The 21,769-nt window shown below is 37.8% G+C and overlaps 1 protein-coding gene across 3 annotated transcripts; it reads right to left on the bottom strand.

Annotated features, from left to right (window-relative positions):
* Positions 1–255: 255 nt before the first annotated feature.
* NAF1 (nuclear assembly factor 1 ribonucleoprotein) lies at positions 256–21,675 on the bottom strand. Of its 3 annotated transcripts, XM_027866912.1 has the most exons (10): positions 21,390–21,510; positions 20,264–21,218; positions 16,617–16,761; positions 11,410–11,503; positions 9,821–9,903; positions 9,360–9,517; positions 9,148–9,199; positions 7,788–8,610; positions 7,266–7,440; positions 256–1,256 (listed from the first exon to the last, which is right to left on the bottom strand). In XM_027866912.1, the coding sequence occupies exons 2-10, from the start codon at positions 20,764–20,766 to the stop codon at positions 1,250–1,252; spliced, it is 2,040 nt and encodes a 679-aa protein (XP_027722713.1). In that variant the 5' UTR covers positions 20,767–21,218; positions 21,390–21,510; the 3' UTR covers positions 256–1,249. The 3 variants fall into 3 exon arrangements, with proteins under 3 accessions (XP_027722713.1, XP_027722712.1, XP_027722711.1); XM_027866911.1 differs by lacking the exon at positions 21,390–21,510 and adding an exon at positions 21,598–21,675 and having other exon boundaries at positions 256–7,440; XM_027866910.1 differs by having other exon boundaries at positions 256–7,440.
* Positions 21,676–21,769: the final 94 nt, after the last annotated feature.

The following is a 21,769-nucleotide window of genomic DNA, read 5'->3' on the forward strand; positions in this document are numbered from 1 at the left end:
CCTATAGTTAAAAAGAGAGAAATAACATCAAATAGAGAAAGATACATTTAACATAGATATTAGTACCAGTTTAAGATTTATGTAGCGCCAAGAATATATTAATTAGCTACTGACAATCTAGAAAGACAATCTAAGTACCACTTAAAACTACTGGCGCTTAAGGAAGAGAACATTGAAGTTAAAGGTATATAGGTTGTTGGGTCTTTTTTGTTTTTTGGGCATACTTAAAGATCTACATTTACTCACAGTTTTTTTGGGGTTTTTTTTTTTTTGGCATTTTTACAGTATTATATATCACAGAAACACACATCATTATCACTGGAAGGGACCTTAGACCCTTCTTTTACAGACACAGAATTTACATGAGTGACATACTAACATTGTGCCAATTTCAAAGGACCCTGGGGCCTTAGAAGTGCTAAGTGATTTGAGAGAGCTTTTGCTTCACTCAGTGATCTTCACTCTTTGCTCCTCTACAAGGACCTCCAATTCAGCATGTTCCAAAGGAAATTCTTAAGACATGATGTTCAGGAAAAATTTAATATATGAGACTTTCTACCCATTGATCTCATTTGGTTATGAGAATGAGATATCTGAAAACTGATTTGAAGTCTTTGGGAGGAAAAGATGCTCCATAATTATTGAAAATCACAAAAATACTTATATTTTGGTGCTCTAATTTGGACTAGCAGTACATGAGGCAGAGGCCCGAGTCAGTCTGTCTCATATCAACTGCTGTAGATTCCATAAAATAGATAAATGGTTTAAAATATTATTCATCTCAGTTTTTTCCTTCATGTTCAGGACACTAGCCCATCTTTCCTTCAAATGCCTCTCTTCACTTCATAGAATCTCCTTGTCACAGAAGAGTCCTCAGAAAGCCAACTAGTCCAGCTCACACCTTCCTTTCCCATTCAATAGGACAAGTGGACTCCATTAAAGAATGAAGTGAGTCATCTGCATCTGGGATTCTAGTTGCATGGTAATGTTGTTATAAAAGGAGCAAAACTGCCCAAAGGGAGCACTGACTTCTCTCACAATCTCTTGGCACACAACCACCTTCTGTGGATGTCTCCAGAGGCTATGTACAACATCTCTGCCAATACAAAGCCTTTAGAGTTTTGAGATCATAAATATGATAGAATTAGCCAATAAATTTCATGGAGGGGTTACTACGTACGTAGTACCAATCTAGGTGCTGTGGGGTTACATACAGAAGTACAATGTCTGGTCCTGGCCCTCAAGAAGTTTAAAATCTAGTTGGGGAAAAAAAAACACATACATACATAAAAGGTTAAATAATGACTCAGAACAAAGAAATCCCTGTAAGGCAGCATACAATTAAGTAACAGATCAATGGTATGAAGAATGGGTTATGAATTTACATCATTGTCCTTTTTAATGGTCAGAGGATTGGTAAAAGAAGTGGGTTTGGGCTGGGCCTTGATGAAATGTAAATTCTAAGGGGGAAAAAAAACTTACTGTAAAATATTTCTAAGATAAATAGTTTGGGTATAAATCCAAACATTTTATTTAATGGGCAAATGTTCTTCAACTTCATAAGAATAACTTTTTGTGTATGTTACATTTGTAAATGTCAGATTTAAAAGACAAGAGGGGAGGAAAGAGGAAAAAACCCAATAGTTGTGTCAGTGATATCTACTTAAGAGTATAATTTATTAGGGTTCAAAGCTTTCTTATTAACAGACTAAACAGATATGGATTTCTTAATTTGTACACTTGCTTTCTTTAGGTGTAGAACTTAAACTTTGCAGATAATGCTTTCATTTTAGAATACTTTAGAAAAATTTAAATTCTTTTTATTTATTCTGGAGATCTGGATCTCTGTGCAATCTTTGGCAATAAAGTAAGAAAATACCAATAAGTGTTTTTCTAATTATCATCTAGAGTAATTATACCAGTAGGACATCAAATTACTTCTTGAATTAAAGTTGCCCTCTTTTATAATCACCAAACGAATGAAATTAAGATGCAACAGATGCGTTCAAGCTAAACAATCTAGGAAACCAAATATGTTGATAAATATTAAAGAATATTTCTAAAACTGCTGCAGTGAGGCATTGGATTCATTGCTATATAACTGACTGGCATTGACCATTTGGTGCATATTAAGAATTTGAAAAGTTTATACTAACTAAAAGATAGTGGGTCCAAGCATTCAACTGAGCTCTATTCTTCAGCAGTCTACTGATGTTTCATCTGAACTAGAGGCATCTATGTACTTTCATGCAGTTTTCCTGACCACTTTAGAAATCACACAGCCAATCACTAGAAGCTTGTAACCAACTGGATGTAACTCACACTACTTGAACATGGCTGAGTAGCTGCCACCTATGAAAAAATGACTGTTATCTGGGATTGTGGTATTATGCATTTTTCTGATTCAATATATTTACAAACATACAAAACTTGTATTGATCAAATTAATGCCTAGCTATTTTCTTTAACTTTGAAATATTAAAATTCATTTGTTTACATATACTCTACAACATACTTAATATTGTACTGTTTGGTATTTACAGCTGGCCAAAAAGAAAATTATACATTAAATAAAAATTACTTAGCTTTGAATGGGTAGCAACATTCATCACAATCGGTATAACCGAACTCAACAATGTCAAACCATCTCTTGGAAGGGATATTGTTCGACAATGCAGGCAGGTATACCTTTACAATAGCAGTGGGATGTAGAATAAAGCACATTCACTCCAGCACACTATTGAGAACCCTTTAGAGTTTTCTTTCCCCAAACCTGTTAGAGACCACCTTTACGTAGCCATCACTCTTTAATTGGGGTTCTATGCTAACAAGCAGATTTTTTGCTTTGGGCTTGTTGTTTGTTTGTTTTTCTCCATTAGGATCTGAGTCACCTATGATCCTAAGATCATCTCTCTGTTTGACATAGCATCTGTCTCCACAAGAAATAAGATGCACTTATGAGAGATATTACCACATAAGCAAAAAATAACTTGGTTTTTATTCTTCTGAGTTCAGACATGTCACACTACATGCAGTATCTACTTAAAAAGAAAATTTGATCACAGACTACTAATTTGATTTTGTCTGGTATGCCCATCTACATCTCTAGTATCTGCTAATCGCCATACTTAGTATTTTGTACTAATACTATAAGCAACCAAACCTCAAGTTTCCTGATTCTGCTAATATTTATTCATAGTGGTTAACATTTCTAAGGCCATTTTATTCATCTGAGAGTTTGGAATCAGAGCCCCCTTTCAAGTATAAGGGGCCTGCCTGGTAAATTAATTTTTGATAGGTTTTGTTTGTTTGTTTGAACCAGATAAAATATTGTATTTCCAATATAGATATTTCTGACCCAGCATCCACTCAATCTCATAAAGAAACAGTCAAAAATTGGCAGCTATGGCACTCAACATATAAACCAAGATGCCCCTAATTCTATAGCATGCAAGAGTATAGTTGATAAGAAGTTCAACTGACTATCCATTTTAATAGGTGTTAAATAAACTGGTATAGGTAACGAAATACATTTAATTGGACTAAATTGTAGTAGTATATCAATATGTTTCAATCATGCAGATGATGCCTGTTTATTTTGCATTGCAATTATGGTCTACCTGGTGAGGAAGAATATTGAGGAAATCATTCTAAGTCTCAATTTTATTTAGTGGTGGTTTTAAAAGTCTTTCAACTTAACGTACTGGAAATTAATCATATATGGTATCTTTCAAAAAAATAATATGAACTGAATTGGGAGACTGTTAGGGTGGCATGCATTTGATCAAATTAGAATTGGTAATTACTAAAAATATTAAATTTTATTTGAATAGTTTAGGAATTAAGAGGGACATATAGGACCCCCTTACAATTTAGGGGTTCATGATCGAAAAATATTTATACACGGCATGCCATTTAACTGCCTTCCCACTGCAGCACAAACAGTAACTAATTAAGACTTTAGTTAATTAGCCATTGTGTAACACTTTTAGATGGTAAGATGTCAATTGTGCTTATTTAATCTTTGAACCCTCACAACAACCCTGTGAGGTAAGTACTATAGGTATTAGTATCCCCATCTTCTGGATAGGGAAACTAGAGGCTTAGAGAGGTACAAGATGATTTGCCTCGCCTCTCACAATGCTCTGATGACATTAAGCATTTAGCACGCTGTACTACCTTAAGGATATACTCTTTCCCATGGCATGCTCAAAAAAATAAATAAAAAAAATTGATGGTACATGAATAGGAAAGAATCTAAAAGGGAAAAAAGGCTTTTAAAAATAATCAGTATACAATGATATTTATGAATTTCTCAAGGGGGAGAGGAATGTCTAGAATGTATTATTTGTGAATTATATTTTCTGAAAATTTTAAATTTAGTTTCACAGGCCTTTAACTCTCAAGTCAGATTTAAAATAAAAAATTTAGTTTCCCACATACATATGGGTTTTTAAATAATTTTTAAAATTTGATTCATTAGAAGCTAGATCTGATAAAGTATGATAAATTCCATAAAGGTCCAACCAACAATTTGATTTGCCTCAAGATAACCTCACCTCATCAAGTTTTCTTTTAAAGATAGGACTTGGTAGGACTAAGAAGGTCTCTTCTTAATTAATACAATATAAATGAATATCTTACACAGTTTATTTATTTATAGCTATTCAAGCTCAGTTTACTAATTTTCTTAACTTTCACTTCTTTCTTGTTTATCCCTTTTCACTTGTTCTATAGGCCAAGACTTTCCATTTAGTTTTGAAGTAAATGGTATTAGGAATGCCAAGTGAAATGTTATAAAGGAAGGTGCACTGTACATCGAGGATAAGGAGGGACGTAGTTGAGTAGGAAAAAAATCTCGCATCTAATTTCTCTGGTAAATGTTTGGTATCCAAGATATATAAACAGTTAACAGATATATATATATATATATATACATATATATAAATTTGTCTTGTAGATTAATGCATGAAAAATGAACACTCACCTGAAAGCACAATTAGGCTACTATTTGCTGCCTGCATGGATAATATCAATAATTACTAACTTACCTTTATAGCTGTGCATTTACTGTCAGACACCTTCAATATAAATTTTCCATATCCATGAACCCATAAATATTTGCCAGATTTTGACTAATTTTTTTATTTGATTAATATTGACAAGAACCTCAAGAATTTCTTGTGTACTTTGAAATTTCATTAGTGTATTACAGAAATGATCTGTAAAAACTGATTTGAAGGTAAGTTTATTCAAATTTAGAACAATGGCATTGTATGGCTGAACAGACACAAAGTATTATTTCAGACCCTGTAAAAAAGAAAAAAGACTACCATAGATAAGGCTATGGCAAAGCTAGCAGAATTGAAATTTAGAATAACACTAATTTTTTTGGTACCTAGTTTTTCCAATGAATGCTTAACCTACACACACAGTATGAATGTATGGCAGGTCCTGAATTATTTTTCCCAAGATAAATTATTTGGTAGAGGAAGATTAATTATAGCATTCTCATCACTTTTTAAAAAAATTTTTTGGGGGGAGATAAAACTAAAGTTATTCTGACAAAACCACATTTTTTGATAGAATTTAGGACTAGAATTACCAATGCAATCAATTTTCAAGAAAGCACAAGTCACAGTCTCTCTGGGTTACAAATTCCTCAACTCTAAAATGAGAGGACTAGACGAGATAGGTAATTCATGAGGCTCCTTTAGGATCTCAGATCTAAAACTGATCAGAGACTACCTAGTCCAAACTCATTTCACAAATGAGACCCAGAGAAGCTAACTGACTTGTCTAAAGTCACATAGGTAGTACTGTTTGGATTATGTTTGTTGTCAGTTCTAATTTTTGTTATTTTGTTTGCATAGATATTGTACTACCTGTGTGACCTTGGGCAAGTCATTTAACCATCCTGAGCCACAGTTTTTACATCGGCAAAATAAGAGCATTGACCTATATGGCCTCTTAGGGCCCTCACAGCTCTTGAGGGGCCTTATCAATAACCTCTCAAGTCTGACTCTTGCATTTTCAGTCTGAGGAATCTGAATCCCAGAGAGGTTTTGACTAGAGCTAAAAAGCCTCTTGCTTTATGTCTCACACATGTTGTAAAGTAATATTTATCATTAGGATGCCTCATAAATGGAAGATAGCCAAATAAGTAAATTTTATAATGATTTTCACTAGGGAATGGATATTACAGTTTCATCTTTAGAAGGTTTTGGTTTTTTTAATTGGCCAACTTAGTGAAGATGGAAGAGAATCTCCCTGTACTTAACCTAAATTAAGGAAATTTGCAATGTCCTTTTTAAAGTATTCCTAATTGTCAGCTTTAATCTTGTATTTGTTCAAAGCCACGATATTTATTTATACAATTTGACATTAATCTTTAATTGCCAAAGAATGCATGTTTTTAATTCTGTGATCTCCATTTGCTAAATTTTACAAATCAATGTGGTTCAAGATTTTTGAAAATTATATGATGCATCTACAAAAGCCATTTCCAAACAAGTACATTTAGTTTAAAAAAAAAAAACTTTATTTTTTTTTCCACATATTCTCAATGGGACTTCAAAATCTTATCTTGCTGGATTTAACACAAGTATTCTAAGACAATCAATGGTTCAACACACTTTAATCTCTGATGAAAGGTGGTCTATTTCTGCTACTTAGATCTATACTGAGGGGGAGAGAAGAAAAGAAAATTCTTCTGGATTATAATCAAAGTGTTAGTTAAGTGATACATAATTTGGAGGGTTAGGTTGTTAGAGGGGTTTTGGTTTTTTTTTTTTTAGTTTTCTTTTCAATCTGAGATCTAATTTCTTATGTTAGGAGTATGTCACTATTTCACTAAAGTACACAAATATTTACCACGTGAACACTTGAATAATGAAATTATTTTACAGTAAGTGTTTTAATTTTTATCAAGTTCACTTTCTCTAGTGACCAGACTGAGGAATCATGTTTTTTAGGAGCTCTGTCATCTGTTTCTGTAGTGAGCTCATGAAACATGATCTGTCTAGTAGAAGGGTCTGTACTGGGAGCAGTGCCCACCACCCCTAGCATGTTGGCCCTGGAAGTGCTGGTAGTGTGCATTGTGCACATGCTGGGGCAGCCCAGACCAAGCCACATGCTGAGATGGGTGAGCCTGGTAATGGTGCATGTCAAAGTACTGAGGAGCCAGCTGATAGGAATGCTGCATGAGAGAATTGTCTTGCCTATGCTGAGGAGCAAACAGGGAGGGAGGGGCATCCTGGGCCAACCTGTGCTCGGCGCTGTAAAACTGCCCAGCTGCCTGGGACCTGGAGCGGCTGGCCTTGTGGTGTCTGCCCCGGGAGAATTCTCGGTGGTACTCGCGTTTGTTGTAGCAACTCCTTCCAGCCTCACGAGGCTGGGGGCACCAGTGAGCAGCTGGGGGTGCTTCTCCTCCATAAGCACCTAACAAGGGAAAAATAGCCATATACACAAAAGCAAAAACAAAACAAAATTCCAATACAACTAAGACATAAATGTATTTTGGCATGTCTTTGCTCCCCAGTGGCCCTTTTTTACTTACTCAAAGGCAACAAAACTCCAATAAACTGTTCTCTGTGATTTTTCCCATCATTTCCCACACTATAAAGTAGCTACAAAGTAGAAAGTGTATGGGTTTAAAGCATTTGAATGAAAAATGAATTCAAGATGGATATGGGTTTTTGGTGTTACTTTTTAAAACTGTAGAGAAATCTCTATTTCTGAAGAGTTCGACTAAGCAATTCCCAAGTCAAGTCACGTTATTTACACACCAAGATTCTGATAGTCAGGCCGGTATTCCTGACGGAACTCAGCAACCGGTCTGTACTCCTGATGGTACTCGGCGGCGGCGGTGGCGGCAGCGGCAGCGGCAGCATGGTATTCCTGGTGGTACTCCTGATGGTACTCCTGTCGGAACTCCTGATACTCCTGCGCAAACTCCTGCTGCCCATACTCTAGCTGCCCAAATTCTAGCTGTCCATAATCTTGACCCCCAAACTCCTGACCAAACTCCTGGCCATACTCCTGGCCAAACTCCTGACAGTATTCCTGTCGGAAATCCTGCTGGATAAGCTGCCTGTGATCATGCTGGACCATCTGCCTGCGATCCTGCCTGCGATCATGGCGGCTGGAATGCCTGTGATCATGTCTGTTAGATTTCCTCTGATCCTGTCGGCCACCTTTTCTCTGATCTCTGTGTGCTCCCTGTCTGTTCTCCTGCTGGGAAGTTGTTCTTTCCCGGGCACCCAGCCTATTGTCCTGGCGGGAAGCCTGCCTATTGTCCTGGCGGGAAGCCTGCCTATTGTCCTGCTTGTTCTCCTGCTTCTCCTGTTCGTTCTCCTGCTTCTCCTCCTGCTTCTCCTCCTGCTTCTCCTCCTGCTTCTCCTCCTGTCTATCATCCTGCCTATTCTCCTGGCTGTTTTCCTCGAGGGCAAGCTGCCTGGGTTCTGGTCTGCAACCCTTCCGACCATCCCTGCTGTAACTGGATCTGCTTTTTGACCTGTACTCTGCCCTCTGCTTCTTCCGATTCCGTCCATAGTATTTCTTCTTGCTCTTAGCTGCCTTTTCTTTTTCATCATCACTGAAATCAACAGCCTAGAGAGGGAAAAAGTACATTACTGCTACTAGATGATATTCCCCAACTGATGCTGGAAGCAATTAATGCAGATTAGGGATCTCAGATCCACATTTTAAAAAATGCATTATTTTAATTAAACAGAATGTATGTCACCAAGTTCAACGATGCTAATTTTGGTTTCAGTAATGAGAACTATTCATATGTTCATTTTATAATACTTCTGTTAATATTTCATAATGTTTGGTGATAAACTGGAAAGATAAGTTTCATTTATGGAATACCATTAGCCTCCATACAGTAGACAGAAAAATGGCCTTAAAGCCAGGAACGCCTGGCTCCACTTCCTGCCTCTGACACATACTGGCTGTGTTACTCTGGCCAAGATACTTAGAAACTTTCAGTGCTTTAAGGCAATCCTCTCAGGCCATGAAGTTGCAGAGAAAGTGCTGACCCTCAATGATAGAGGGAAGTTTCTTCATCCAGCAGCTCTTAACCCTAATGAAATCACTGATCTAGTCCCTAAAAGTTTGACAAATCAGAAAAAATGGACTTACTTCAGGCGGTGGCTCTAGGTCATTCTTCCAGGAAGCATCAGAACCCCTATCCCTAGAAAGGCAGAAAATTAAGCAATGCACACTGTATACCAACATAACCTCAAGGAAGAGGAAAACATTAATAAAACAAACAGCAAGCAACAGAGAAGAGTTACGTACTAAAACTATGAAATTTAGCCATGCCAATTAAAATTACAGTAAGAAGTACTCACCTAATCCTGTCTGTGAATATATAGCGAGTGAAGTGCTGGATTGAGGGGGCAAAATACATGATGTCTCGGATTTTGATATCCTTTCTCTTGATGTGTTCCAAACAACTGAACCGTAGGACATAGAAGGGATGTGCAACGGGGCCAAAGATTTCGAAAATCTGATTGTGGAGGGTTGGGAGAAACAACAACAAAAGCATGCAAAAGTGCAGTTTAGCTACAAACCAAATTTTCCAATATTTCCAAAGCGAGGATTTAAAAGCAATTTTGTAAATTTTAACATGATTTAAATAAAGTGTTCATGATAGTAGATATGGTGTTGGAGAGGCTGGTAGCCTTATTGCTACTAGCTTTGAATATTATAATATCTTTTCTCAGTTATAGGAGGAGGGAAAAAAATCTATTGATATGATGTACTGTCAACTTCATTGGGTAAAATTTTCCCTTTTTAAATTTATACAAACCTTTCCGGCAGCATGTCGGTTGCTCTTAAAGATCATGCTATCTTCACAAACTGGTGGTAGGTCAGTCACAGATTCAATTATTACTGAAAAAACAGACAGAATAAGTAATTTGTTGCATTTAAAAAAGGCTTCAGCCAAAGGTAGTTTACATGTAAATGTTAATGTGATGTTGAAGCTGATAATTTCAATGCAAGTTAAACGAGAATTGAAGGCAGGATCTTACACCTTGAAACCTATTCTTGGATGTGGGAAGTGCACTATTATCTAAGAAGAGGTCTAGTTGTTCATAAGGCAACCCTACAAATCATAAAATTTTTATAAGTTATGAATTCAAGTATATTATATATTAGCAAATTTTAGCTTTGGGCATTTACATAAGCAAACAATTGATAAAGACGTTTTAGAATATCATAAAAATTCCCCATTTTTAGAGATTCCTCTCACTTGGTGGACTTTTTCCACCCCCACCCCCACGCATTTCCCTTTATCCTGCCCTCAGGCATTATTTGATGACAAATGAAAAGCTTTTACAGGACTCAAAGCATCTTCTGCTGGCACAGGTGGTGTAGCAGGTATGGATTGCACAATAATATGGTCTTTTTCATCACAGCCATCTCTTTGAACTTCCCAGATTCTATTGATTTTATTGTACTTTTTTTTCTTAAAAAAACAAAACAAAACAAAACTAATTAATCGAGACCCATTTGAATCTCTCATTTTCTCATTGATCTAACACATCCCGCTATTGATCTAATAAAACCCTGACACAAAAATGTAAGGAACAAATAATACTATTACATATATACATGTATTAAGTCAATCTGTTTGAAAAGTGAAATTATTAAAATTTTGTTAGATGAAATATTTATATGTGCTAGTGAAGGTATCCAATTTATTCACAGGCAATAAGACTAGTGAATTAACAAATTTGAGGCTGGGTCTCATACAGCCAGGAATAAAACTGAAGGTTTGGGAAGAAGCATTTTGCCTTATATGACAAACGAAATGTTTTATATGTCCTAATTTGGAGGACTCTGGACATTTATAACTACCAAATATGTAAGAAATCAACTATGTACTAAAAGACTACTTGTGACCCAGGGTTGGCCTGAGCCTATGGTTTTCATTTTGTAAATATTGCCTTCTTTCTAATGACATGGAACAATAAAAGGGAGGATCTTAACTCTGACTTGCTATGTGATTTTGTGTGAGTTTCTCTCTGTGCTTCAAAGTCAATGTAATTATGTAATTCTTACCTACTTCACAGTGATGACAAATTACTTCATTATGCATTTTTCTACATCATATTTTGGGGTAAATGGTATATTAACTTCTTATATATTTTGAAATTTTGAAAATTGTGCAACTTTATGCAAAGTACTGACAAAACCAAGAGAATCCAAGAATTTCATAATGATTCCCTAAAGAGCAGGACAAAAATCACAGTATTTAAATATAAAGAAAATCCTTTTTACCTTTTCCTTAATTGATTGCAAGATAAAATAACAAAGAAAATATAGATCACTAAGAAAATGTGTCAAACAGTTAAGGATAAATAGTGAATATTGTTAACAAAACATTTTACATACCTAGTTTTTCGATAATACCTGAAACCCTCCCAAAGGGCTGTAGTTCAACACTTTCAGGCAGAATGAGAGTCATGTCATCTGCTGGAGCAGGTGCCTACAAATAAAAGTGTTAATTTAGCTACTAAAGACAATGGGGAAACCTACTACTCACATTTCTAACAGCACTTTAATGTTTTTTAAGACACACTGCATACATGATCTCACATGATCTTTATAATAACCCTAACAAAGCAAGCAATTCAAATCATGTCATGTTCTTTTTTCAGACATTTTCACAATGACATGATGAGATCCTTCCTACTATGGATACAGTTGGATCCATATGACCCTGGAGAATGCATGGGGCTATGCATCAACTACTTTGTTCCCATCCTATCCTACCCAAGAACTGGTAAAAAAAAAAAAAATTTAAAAAATTTAAAAATTAAAAAATAAAAAAAAAATACACATACACACTGAAGACAGAATTCAGTCTGGACCTTGTATTTCAACTTTAACCACACAATTAATCTTAATTTATCAACAACTCTAGAGAGAGCACTTTAATAAACTCCCTTGGAAAATCCCTTGATTGTCTAGACATCATCACCAAAAAGCATTAATTAATTAAATGCTTAATTGTGCATGACACTGTTAGGCACTGTGCCAATAGAAGCAGACTACACCATTAAATTTTCCTCTTAAAAGACAATACCTATTATTTACTCTCATTACCTCCCTCAGTGTTCTCTTTCTATTTTTTCCAAAATTATTTTCACTAGCCAAAGACCATGAAAACGTATTTAAGAACTAGCTCACACAAATCCAAAACAAATAAAAATCCCATCCCAACAACAAAAAATTTAGTGTAACAAAAATAATTCAAAAGACAAAGCAAATTTTTCTGTAATTCACTTAACACAACGTTCCTCAAAAAGGACTTTTTTTCAAATTGAATAAAATTTTAAATGCACAAAAGGATCTCCTTATTGGAGTGAATTATGGAAATTATTTCTTTTGGACTACAGACAATCATTCTCTAAATTATCTATTATGAAAGATATTTTCACTGAGCAAGGTGTGTTTGTATTTTGATTTTAAGTGGGATATACAAGTAGAAAGCTTTTTTCCAGTCTTTCTCCATTTACTAAGATACCTTATAATGGACTATCTAACTCTGGGTAGCAGGTACAGAAATTTTAATTAGCCAACCTGCTCATTTCAATTGCAAAGAATAGGTAATACAAAGTGTACAGGCTCTGATTAGGGCATTAATTTTACCTCCATAATGGAAGTCAAACGTATTTTTACACAAACACGTCATAATTAATTTTAAGTCTTTTAAGACTTGTGCAGGATATATAATTTCTATAGGTCAGTTATTTCATGTTTAAAAATGCACTTGCCCAAGAATAATTATGGTTTGCAATAAACTGAGAAAAATGGTATTTTCTTCCCATTTCAGTTGGAAGAAACAATTTCCAACTAGACTAGTATATCTTTGAAACACTAATAGAAATGATATGGCAGCCACATGATGTGACTATAGCTGACTGTGATTCTAATGGTCAGTAAATGTTAGTCAACTATATCCCTAGCGCTAACTGAAAAAAGTCCATTCTGTGTCAGCTGCTACGTTTTGGAGCCGTCTGTGCATGTATATGTTATTTTCCTTAGGTCACTTTGATTTACCAGAGTGAATTAATTCAAATCTAACCCCATCTTAAAATACACAAAAGCCATAACATTAACCAAGTAAGAGTTATGCTATATCACATGTTATGATCGATTAGTCACTAGGGCTAATTTCCATTTTCCTAAGAGGAATGGAATTCATTCCTTTCTCTGCTAGAGTACAAGATGTTCATGAAGGCTTCTGGTTAGAGATAAAATCTCATAGTATATTAAGCATTGTGATATTGAAAAAAAGAAGACAACAAGAGTACAAGGTATATGGTCACTCACAAATGAACCATACCCCGAAAAATGATACTTATTATTTAATACCCACATTTGTACTGTTTTTATAGTTTGCAAAAAAAATTTCTGTACATATGCTAATGAAATTCATATTTCTATAGTGTTTTAAAATTTACAAAGTGCTTTTTTCATAACAAAGACGAGATTCAAGTATTATAACCTTTTCAGATGTAAGAAGCCCAAGGCTCAGAAAGACTAAGTGATGCACCCAAGGTCACACAGCTAATAAATGCCAGAGGTCAAATCTCCTGATTCCAAGTCTAGAGTCTTTTCACCACCAGACATGCTATTTGCCATATTTAATCCTACAACCTTGTTAAGTAGGCAGGACAAGTACTATTATTCCCATTTTAAAAATCAGAATATTAATGCTGACATAAAATCTAACGTTTCACAGGATAAATGGAATGTGTACTTATTCCTTCATAAAAACTAAAATGCTTTTTTTTTTCACATGGAAAGATGTTATCATCAATAGGACTTGTGCCCCAGATTGTTTTTTAGTAAGAATCATATTTTTTCAGTAAGAAATACCATACTGCTTCAATCCCATGGTCCAACAGGTAATGATACCAGGGGACTTGTGGAAGGTCATTGCTGTCAGTGACATCCTAAACATATACTTTTTTGCTTTAGAGAGTTATGATGAATTAGGCCATAAAGAGTTTGGGGCCAACAGTTCGAGGGCATAAATGCCTGGCTAAGTCATCTGAATTTTAATTAGTAGAATATGGAGACATATGAGATTTTTAAGTAGAGGTGTGGTACTATTTTAGATATGCAAAAACCCCTCTGGTTTTTAATATTACTTCTAAAGATGGTGGAAATTTTGTTGATTTTGGGGGATACAAAATAATTACGGAATGGTCTCCATGCAGTACAGCTCCTAAACAGCAGGATTTTTGTTTGTTTCTTTTTGATCTCAATGCCCACGTCCTCATTTGTAAAACAGGGAAAATATTAAGTACTTAAAGTATATAACTTCTAGAGTTGTGATGAGGAAAGCACTTTGCAAACTATATGAATACCCATCATTATGATTATTCTTTCAACACACCTGCTACACTCAGAGATGCAATTAAGCATAAGTCAACAATGCTTTCTCCCACCTCATTCTCATAAACAGTCAGTACCTGGAAAACCATTAAAACAGTTTCCTTCAAAAAAACCCTAATTTGACCTTTCTCCTTAGCTCTTCTTTCTTTTAGGCACACTGGTTTTCACAGGTCTTGTAAAGACCTCCCTCAACAACCCCAATTGAGTTCCCAGACATTTGCCTGTATAACTCCTGCACAGACCTGGGTCAACTTAAAAGTGACTTCTCTCTGGCCGTTCTAGACATCATTCGTTTGTTTGAATCTCTTTGGACTAGTCCATCCCAGCTACTGATATCAGGAATGGAATCCAGTCCTCCCATGGAAAAATTCCGTTTTTCTCCTAGGGAAGAACCCACCCTTTTTTCTCTAGTCTGAGATGAACAAAGTCACCCATGACCTCAAAGGCAAAACCAACAGAACATTCACTCTTCAAATAAAAAGGATTTTATGAATTTAGTGGCCAGAGAAATAGCAATGGTTAACTTTTCTCCAAAAAAAGACCAAAGTTTAACAAAAAGCAAAACCTGTTAGATAGATTAAAGTGCATCTGAAATTATTATGCAATTTAATTCAACGGGGATTCATTAAACAAATACTGGTTGCAAATATCTTAAGAAGTAGCAACCATGCCAGAGGTGAGACAACAGGCAACTAAAGCAGCCTCCATCACAATCATTGAGCAAATAATCCACAAGTACAAACTTGGGACTATGGTTTCCCCCACACACACACCCTAGCCCCCCCACCATACCCCACCCCTCAAATCAAGGGGCCAAACAAGAGAAGGTTCCAGATTCTCCCAAATTAAAAAAGCAACAGGTACTTTATTAAATCATAATCCATCACCACATCATTTATGTAAACTCTCCATTAAGCAGTTAAATAGCTTGATGGTTAGACTTTGTCACAGCCTCAGTGGCAGTGTGCCCTGTGCAAACAAATTACCACCACCTTTCATGTAACCCTATTCTCCAAGGCAAGTAACAATAGGAAATAGATCTTGGTTTAGAAGATGAAATTAAGTCAGACCTATGTAAATCAACATTCCTTAAATAAACATTCCCTTTGTGAAATTTTTTAATTTTAAAAAAAAAATCAGCTGTTTATGCCATGTGTTCTGGTTTGTTTTTTTTAAACATGCTGAAGGAAAAAATGATAATCATATAAAGAAATGCAAATGATCTATATGCAAAAGGCTACAAAACTTTAAGGAAATTACAATAAAAATCATCTTGCTAGGACAATTATGACTGGAAAAGGATAGTCACATATGACAAACATTGCTGTTTTCTCTCTTTCCTGTCTGTTAATTTTGAGAGAGAAGGCAAACTGAGATTTTTAGGGTACAAGGTGACTAATGCCTTTTTTAGGACTAGCAGAAGGCAGTCACAGATCAAGGTTGCTGGACAACCAAATCTTAAGTATCAGCAAGGTCTGTAAGAGCCCGGATGCTTTTAAGACCTCAAACTCCCATAAGTGAAAGGACCAGTTAAAGGTCTCTATTACTGCTCTTAAAAGATACATATTTTTATATCAAAGTGTCACTGCAAACAGAGGCAGGCAGGAAATAAACAGCCTCACTGGTGCTAGTCTTAATACTCCCAAAACAAAGAAGTGATAGCCAGGACCTTACTCTCACAATTTTATCGAGTTCTGGTCATCTCTAGATATACTCCCAAGTCTCTTAAAAGACATTGGTGGAGTAAAAGAATGGCCAATACTAACACCTAATCAATTTCTAATTCTGTTTCTTGAAATGTCTTAACTAAAACAATGATTTCCCATCATTACTGAGCCCAATTCCCTAACCTATGGATCAGAAGGCATGGATGGTTGCATGTTGCATGTAAAGTTGTAAATCTGCATGGGGAAGTGTCACCAACAGCTAAGAGGCAGGAAGAAGGATATATTTCCTATGCTTTGGCATTGGGAAATTTAGAATAAGAAGCATAGGGTGTCTGAACTGGAGGGACCTTAAAAATTACCAGTCCAAATCAAGCCTTAATTTCAAAGATTAAGAAACTAAGGCAAAGTCGGGATATCACCACCTTTAAAAGGTTTAGTTTTTAGCCTTTTGAGGTAGGAACATGGGAAATGGGCTCAATGTGTTTGCAAAATTATGTTAAGGAATAAAAGGAGTCAGATTCTTACATCAGCAGCAGGTATGTCTTTCTTTTTAAAGCAGAAGATGCTCTTCTGTTTCGGAGCCCTAGCTTGATCATCTTCTTCCTCATCATCTTCACCACGAAGTTCTCTGATTCTACAGGATATGACAGAGCTTTCAGAACCCGAGTCACTGCAGGAAAAAAAAGTAATAAATTTAGTAAACTCTTCCTAGAACATTAAAATCGAAATATACTTTGCCTAAATCCAAACTGGAAAATCGCTGGTTTGACTACTTCAAAAGACTTGTTTTACATCTATTCCTCACCTTAAGAGGATTTCAAGAGTTGAACCCCCTTCCCCCAAAAAAAGGCATCTTTGGTGGCTATTCTAACAAATAGAATGGTATTTTCAGTCAAAAGAAATAGTCTCCAGCCAGGCTGATCTTTGAAGCTTTTTTCCAATTTTCTGGGCATTTCTCAATTAACACCTACCTTACCTTCCATCTCCTCTTGCAATTTTTCATTTCAACAATGTTAACTTCAACTAAATCAAGTAAAAAACAGAAACATGATAGTATTTTTTTCTCACAAATACCCTTTCTGATACATATTTTCCCTAACAGTTTAAAGCACCTTTAACTCACCTGCCTTCCTCAGGGACTCGGATTCTTAAATAGGCGTATGCACACCCCATCCCAAGAAAAGCAAAGGCTGCTGATATCTCGTACACTTTGCAGGGAACCATTGGTAACATTTTGTAATACAATCTCAAGAAGAAACTAATGAAATCTCACTTTTTTCCTAGTACCATCACATCTGCTAAGTTTCTGAGACGTATTTTTAAATTTGCTAAGATCGAACTCAGAGCTAGAAGGAGTGTTGGAATTCATCTAGCCCAAGAGTAAAGGAGAGAGACAAAGGAAAGTTTCCTTCTCTTCCCCAAGAAGGAGTGGAGTATACTGCAGTACTGCACTGGCAATATATACCATCTCTAGCCCAGCCCCCTCAGCACGCCCAGCCCCCTCATCCTGCCCAACCTCCTCCTCGCACCCAGTCCGCTACTCAATCAGGGTAAAGTGCCAATCCTGGACCACGCCCCCTAACCTACACAAAAAAAAAAAATCTATCTCCTCTGCAGTGGAAAGAGCACCGCACTTGGGAATAAAAAGAAAAAAAAAAACCTGGGGTTCCGATCCCCTTTTCAATACTTTTTATCAGTTAAAACTATAATTAAGTCCTACAGACTCTATGAGATAAAATTTCTTCATCAAATGAGGAAACTGGAATCTGCAGGAACTACTAATATAATTACTAAAACAACAATCCTTTGCTGTAAGAACAAAATGAGAAAACATATACAAAGCATTTTGAAAAAATAATTAAGTACTAAATATGAATGCTGTCAGCTATTAATTCTATCCCGTTCTGTCCAAAGATAACTAAATCTGTGCAATTATGCAGAAAAAAAATATTAACTTTCACAATTCAGTATAAACCTCAAAGTAAAATCAACTAATTTAGCAAAGAAGGAATGCTCTAGGTACTAAAGCACCTAAGCTTTTCAGTAGGGCTAGGCGCAATGTAAGGGCTCTGAAATAAGCGAAAAGAATAAAGTATCAATATCTTGGGTCCAGATTAGATTCCTCTCTCCCTCCTTTTCAATCTGCTCAAAGTATCTGCTACCATATAAATGTACAGCTCTGACTGAAGCTTAACCAATAACTAAGGGGAAAAGGGGAGGAGTTAACGATTAAGGATCAAAGAGCACTTTTTTTGGTGGAGGTAGAATCCGTTGGAAGGGTGAAAAACGACTAATTATCTTCCACTTTGGAGAAGAGGAGCAAAATAGTCCCTCAGAGTAAGCACCCCCCCCAAATACTTTTATTTTGGCGGGGGGGGGGGATTGCCACAGGAGGGAAAAGATGATTTAAGGCTGGGAGAGGAATGTAGGACTAATCACCCTATTAAGAATCCGTAACTCCCTTTTTTGAAGCAATGAGATTTAATGCAGGAGAGTCAAAAATTACCGCTAAATACCCAAGACCTAGGGTGAGGGGGGAGCAAAAGACTAACCCTATTAAGGGTTACAAACTACTTTTCTGAGCGGGGAATTACAAGAGTCAAGATTTTGGGGGACATCTAGTCACCCCAACAAAACATTACAAAGCATTTTTAGGAGGGCTAAAAGCACGGGAAAAGGGTCAAAATAGTTGTGACTAAGAAGAATGAATACTAATCACTTCATTAATAATTGAAAAGCATGTTTTAGGGGAGAGGAGGTAAGGAGAGCAAATACTCATGACTTAGGAAAGAATAATTACTCCAATTTAGGGTTGGCAAAGCATTTTTTGGGGGAGGAAGTACAGAGTCAAAAGATATAAATATCCCCAATTTGGAAGGAAGAAGAGCATAAAGATTATTTTGATCAAGGATAGCAAAGAACTTCTTGAGCAGTAAAAATAAAAAAACCCAACAACCATGTCTGTTGTAATTTGGTGAGTAAAAAAGAAAGACTAATCAGCCCTATTTAGCATTATTACAATGCATTTTTTTTGATGGGATAAAGTGGAAGTGCTGCAGGAGAGGAAAAAAATATTACTAAATAGTTGCGTCCACAGAACTGAGAAAGAGGTTAATCACCTGATTAAAAATTGAAAAGCACTTCTGGTGTTGGGGCCATTAAGTCAGAAAGGTAAACTACTGATGAATTCTTCTGACTTTGGGAGGAAGAACGGCCAATCCCCCAGATTAACTGTGCCAAAAAACTACATTATTTCCCGGAAAGAATGGGTGTCAAAAGATATTGCTAAAGGTTTGGGGGGAGGACGAGAGGAGAGGGAACCAATCACCCCATTAAGAATAGCAAAGCACTTTTTGAGAGTGATAAGGCCAGTAAAGTACTTGGGGAAGGGGATTTAGGGGCAGGGTTAAAAGTTATGGCTAAATATTTGTGTGACGGGGAAAGATGAGAAGAGGGTTCGTCGCTCCAACAGACATGTTAAATTTTTTCCCTTTTTGAGGGAAAATGCAGTCAAAAACAAAGTTATCGCTAAATACTCATTCCTTGGAGGAGAAATGTAGAGGACAAATCACCTCAATTTACAAATACAAAGCACTTTTTTAGAAGTGCAGTTGGAAAGGGCAAAATTGCTATCTGCTCATTTGTGACTTGGGGAAAGAGATAGCTAGGCACAGCAATTCAATCGTGAATAACACTTTTTTGGTGGAAGAAGGAGCATGGCAGGAGCCTTCAAAAGCTTCTGCTAAAGACCAACGATTTTGGAGACAAGTCATTGACTGCAAAGCTCTTTTTGCTGAAAGTTACAGCTCAAGCTCAGAAATAGCACAAAATACTTTTTTTTTTTTCTGGCGAGGAAGAGAAACTCAATAGCGCAAAAAGTTATAGATGGCTAGATCGTCCCCCAGCATTCAGACAGAAAGTGGGGTTCACCGGATACTTTTTGGGGGGTGGGGTGGGTGCAGGAGCAGAAATATCAACAGGTTACGGGTGAGCTCGGCCTAGCAGAGAGGACCATAAACAGTGCCATTTTTGCCGCATGCACCCCACGCCCCCAGCCCCAGAGCTCGGCAGGCCGGGCTGTCCGAGGACAACACAGCCCTCCCCTTCCCGCCCTCCCCAGGCACACACACGCCCCTGCCCCTCGGGGCAGGGGGGGGCCCTCTTTTTCACACCTGTTTGAGTCCCAGTTGTGCAGGGGCTTGGCTCGGCTGGGTCCAGGCATGCAGTCATCATCATAGTCCATGGGCTCTTCCTTGCCCACTTTGAGGGGCTGCTCCCAGACTACCAGGGGCAAGTTAGCATCATCTTCATCTTCATCCTCATCCTCATCTTCATCCTCATCCTCATCATCACTGTCATCTTCGTCGTCGTCCATCATCTTGTGGCTCGGTCCCGGTTTAGGTTCGCACAGTCCTATCTTGGGGACCCTAATCAGGGAGGACGGTCCTTCTCCGGGGTCAGGGTCGTTGTCGGGGTCATTTTCTGGGTCATTGTCACTGGGATGGGTCTCACCGGGATCCGTGGGCTCTACCTTAATGGTTTTGTTCTCTACCTCGGGCTCCATCTCTTTCCCTTCTGTCCCGTCCGTCTCTTTCCCTTCCGTTCCGTCCGTCTCCTTCCCTTCCGACCCGTCCACCTCCTTACCTTCTATCCCCTCCATCTCCTTCCCTTCCATCCCGTGCCCAAGTTGGGCCACTTTGCTTACTTTTTGGGTTTGTTTCCCTTACTTTTCCGATGTTGTCCACCTTCTTTCTCTAGGCTCACCCACGCCCCCTTAACTTTCTTGTCCCCCCCTTTCGGGTCCCGAGGACCCACCCGCTTTCCCTCGGACACAGACGCCCCAAAGTGGAACGTCTGCGCAAAGAGCAAGGGGAGGAGGGCTCTTTTAAGAGCTCAGGAGCTCACGCGTTCACCCGGTAACAGCCACGCGGGCGGGAGGGTGCTGGGGAGGAGAGAGGGCGGGAGACCGGGCGGGCGGGCGCGTGTAGCCCGCCAAGCTGGACCGTGGGACCCGAGCACCCTCTGCTGGCCACACACAAGCATATGCGCCACGAGCCACGCTCCACAGACAGCCGCTCCACTTCCGGGCGGGGCTCAGAGAAGTACAGGAATCAAACCGCTAGGAACCTGGAGAGAGGATGGAGGAGAGGAAAGGGGGAAGAGAGTTAGGAGTAATCAGTCAGGTGGGCAAGAACTCGGGCCCCGGCGGCCTCGGGCTAACAAAAATAAATGATCAAAATGCTCCCAAAAGAGGAGGAAGGATAAGAGGGGAAAACTAGAGGAAGCGGTTAGACTCACGAGGGCAGCAGGGTGGCCAGAGTCTCCTACACACCGCCAGAAGGAACAGAACCAGCTTCAACCAGCTCAAACCGGCCAAAGCACTAGGGGTAGGGAGGGGAGTTAAAGAAGGCGGAAGCGGAAACCTGAGAACCGGAAAGCATTCAAGTAGGTCATTTCAAGGAGTATTACTGACATTTAATGGGTTAAAATAAGCCCGTTTAAGTACCATGAAACAGCGGTGCAATCTTGGGTACCCAAGAATGGCACTCTTTATCATCTACTTTACTTCCTCTAAAAGTTTACGGCACCCAACTTGCCTAAGCTGTCCTGCCAGAAAAGTTTCCGGAAAAGGTGACGTAGTGGATGACCTGGCGCAGTATGGCTGGCCAGGCTGTTGC

This window comes from Vombatus ursinus, unplaced genomic scaffold (genome assembly GCF_900497805.2).
Source record: "Vombatus ursinus unplaced genomic scaffold, bare-nosed wombat genome assembly UNPS02014784.1, whole genome shotgun sequence".
Classification (NCBI taxonomy): domain Eukaryota; kingdom Metazoa; phylum Chordata; class Mammalia; order Diprotodontia; family Vombatidae; genus Vombatus; species Vombatus ursinus.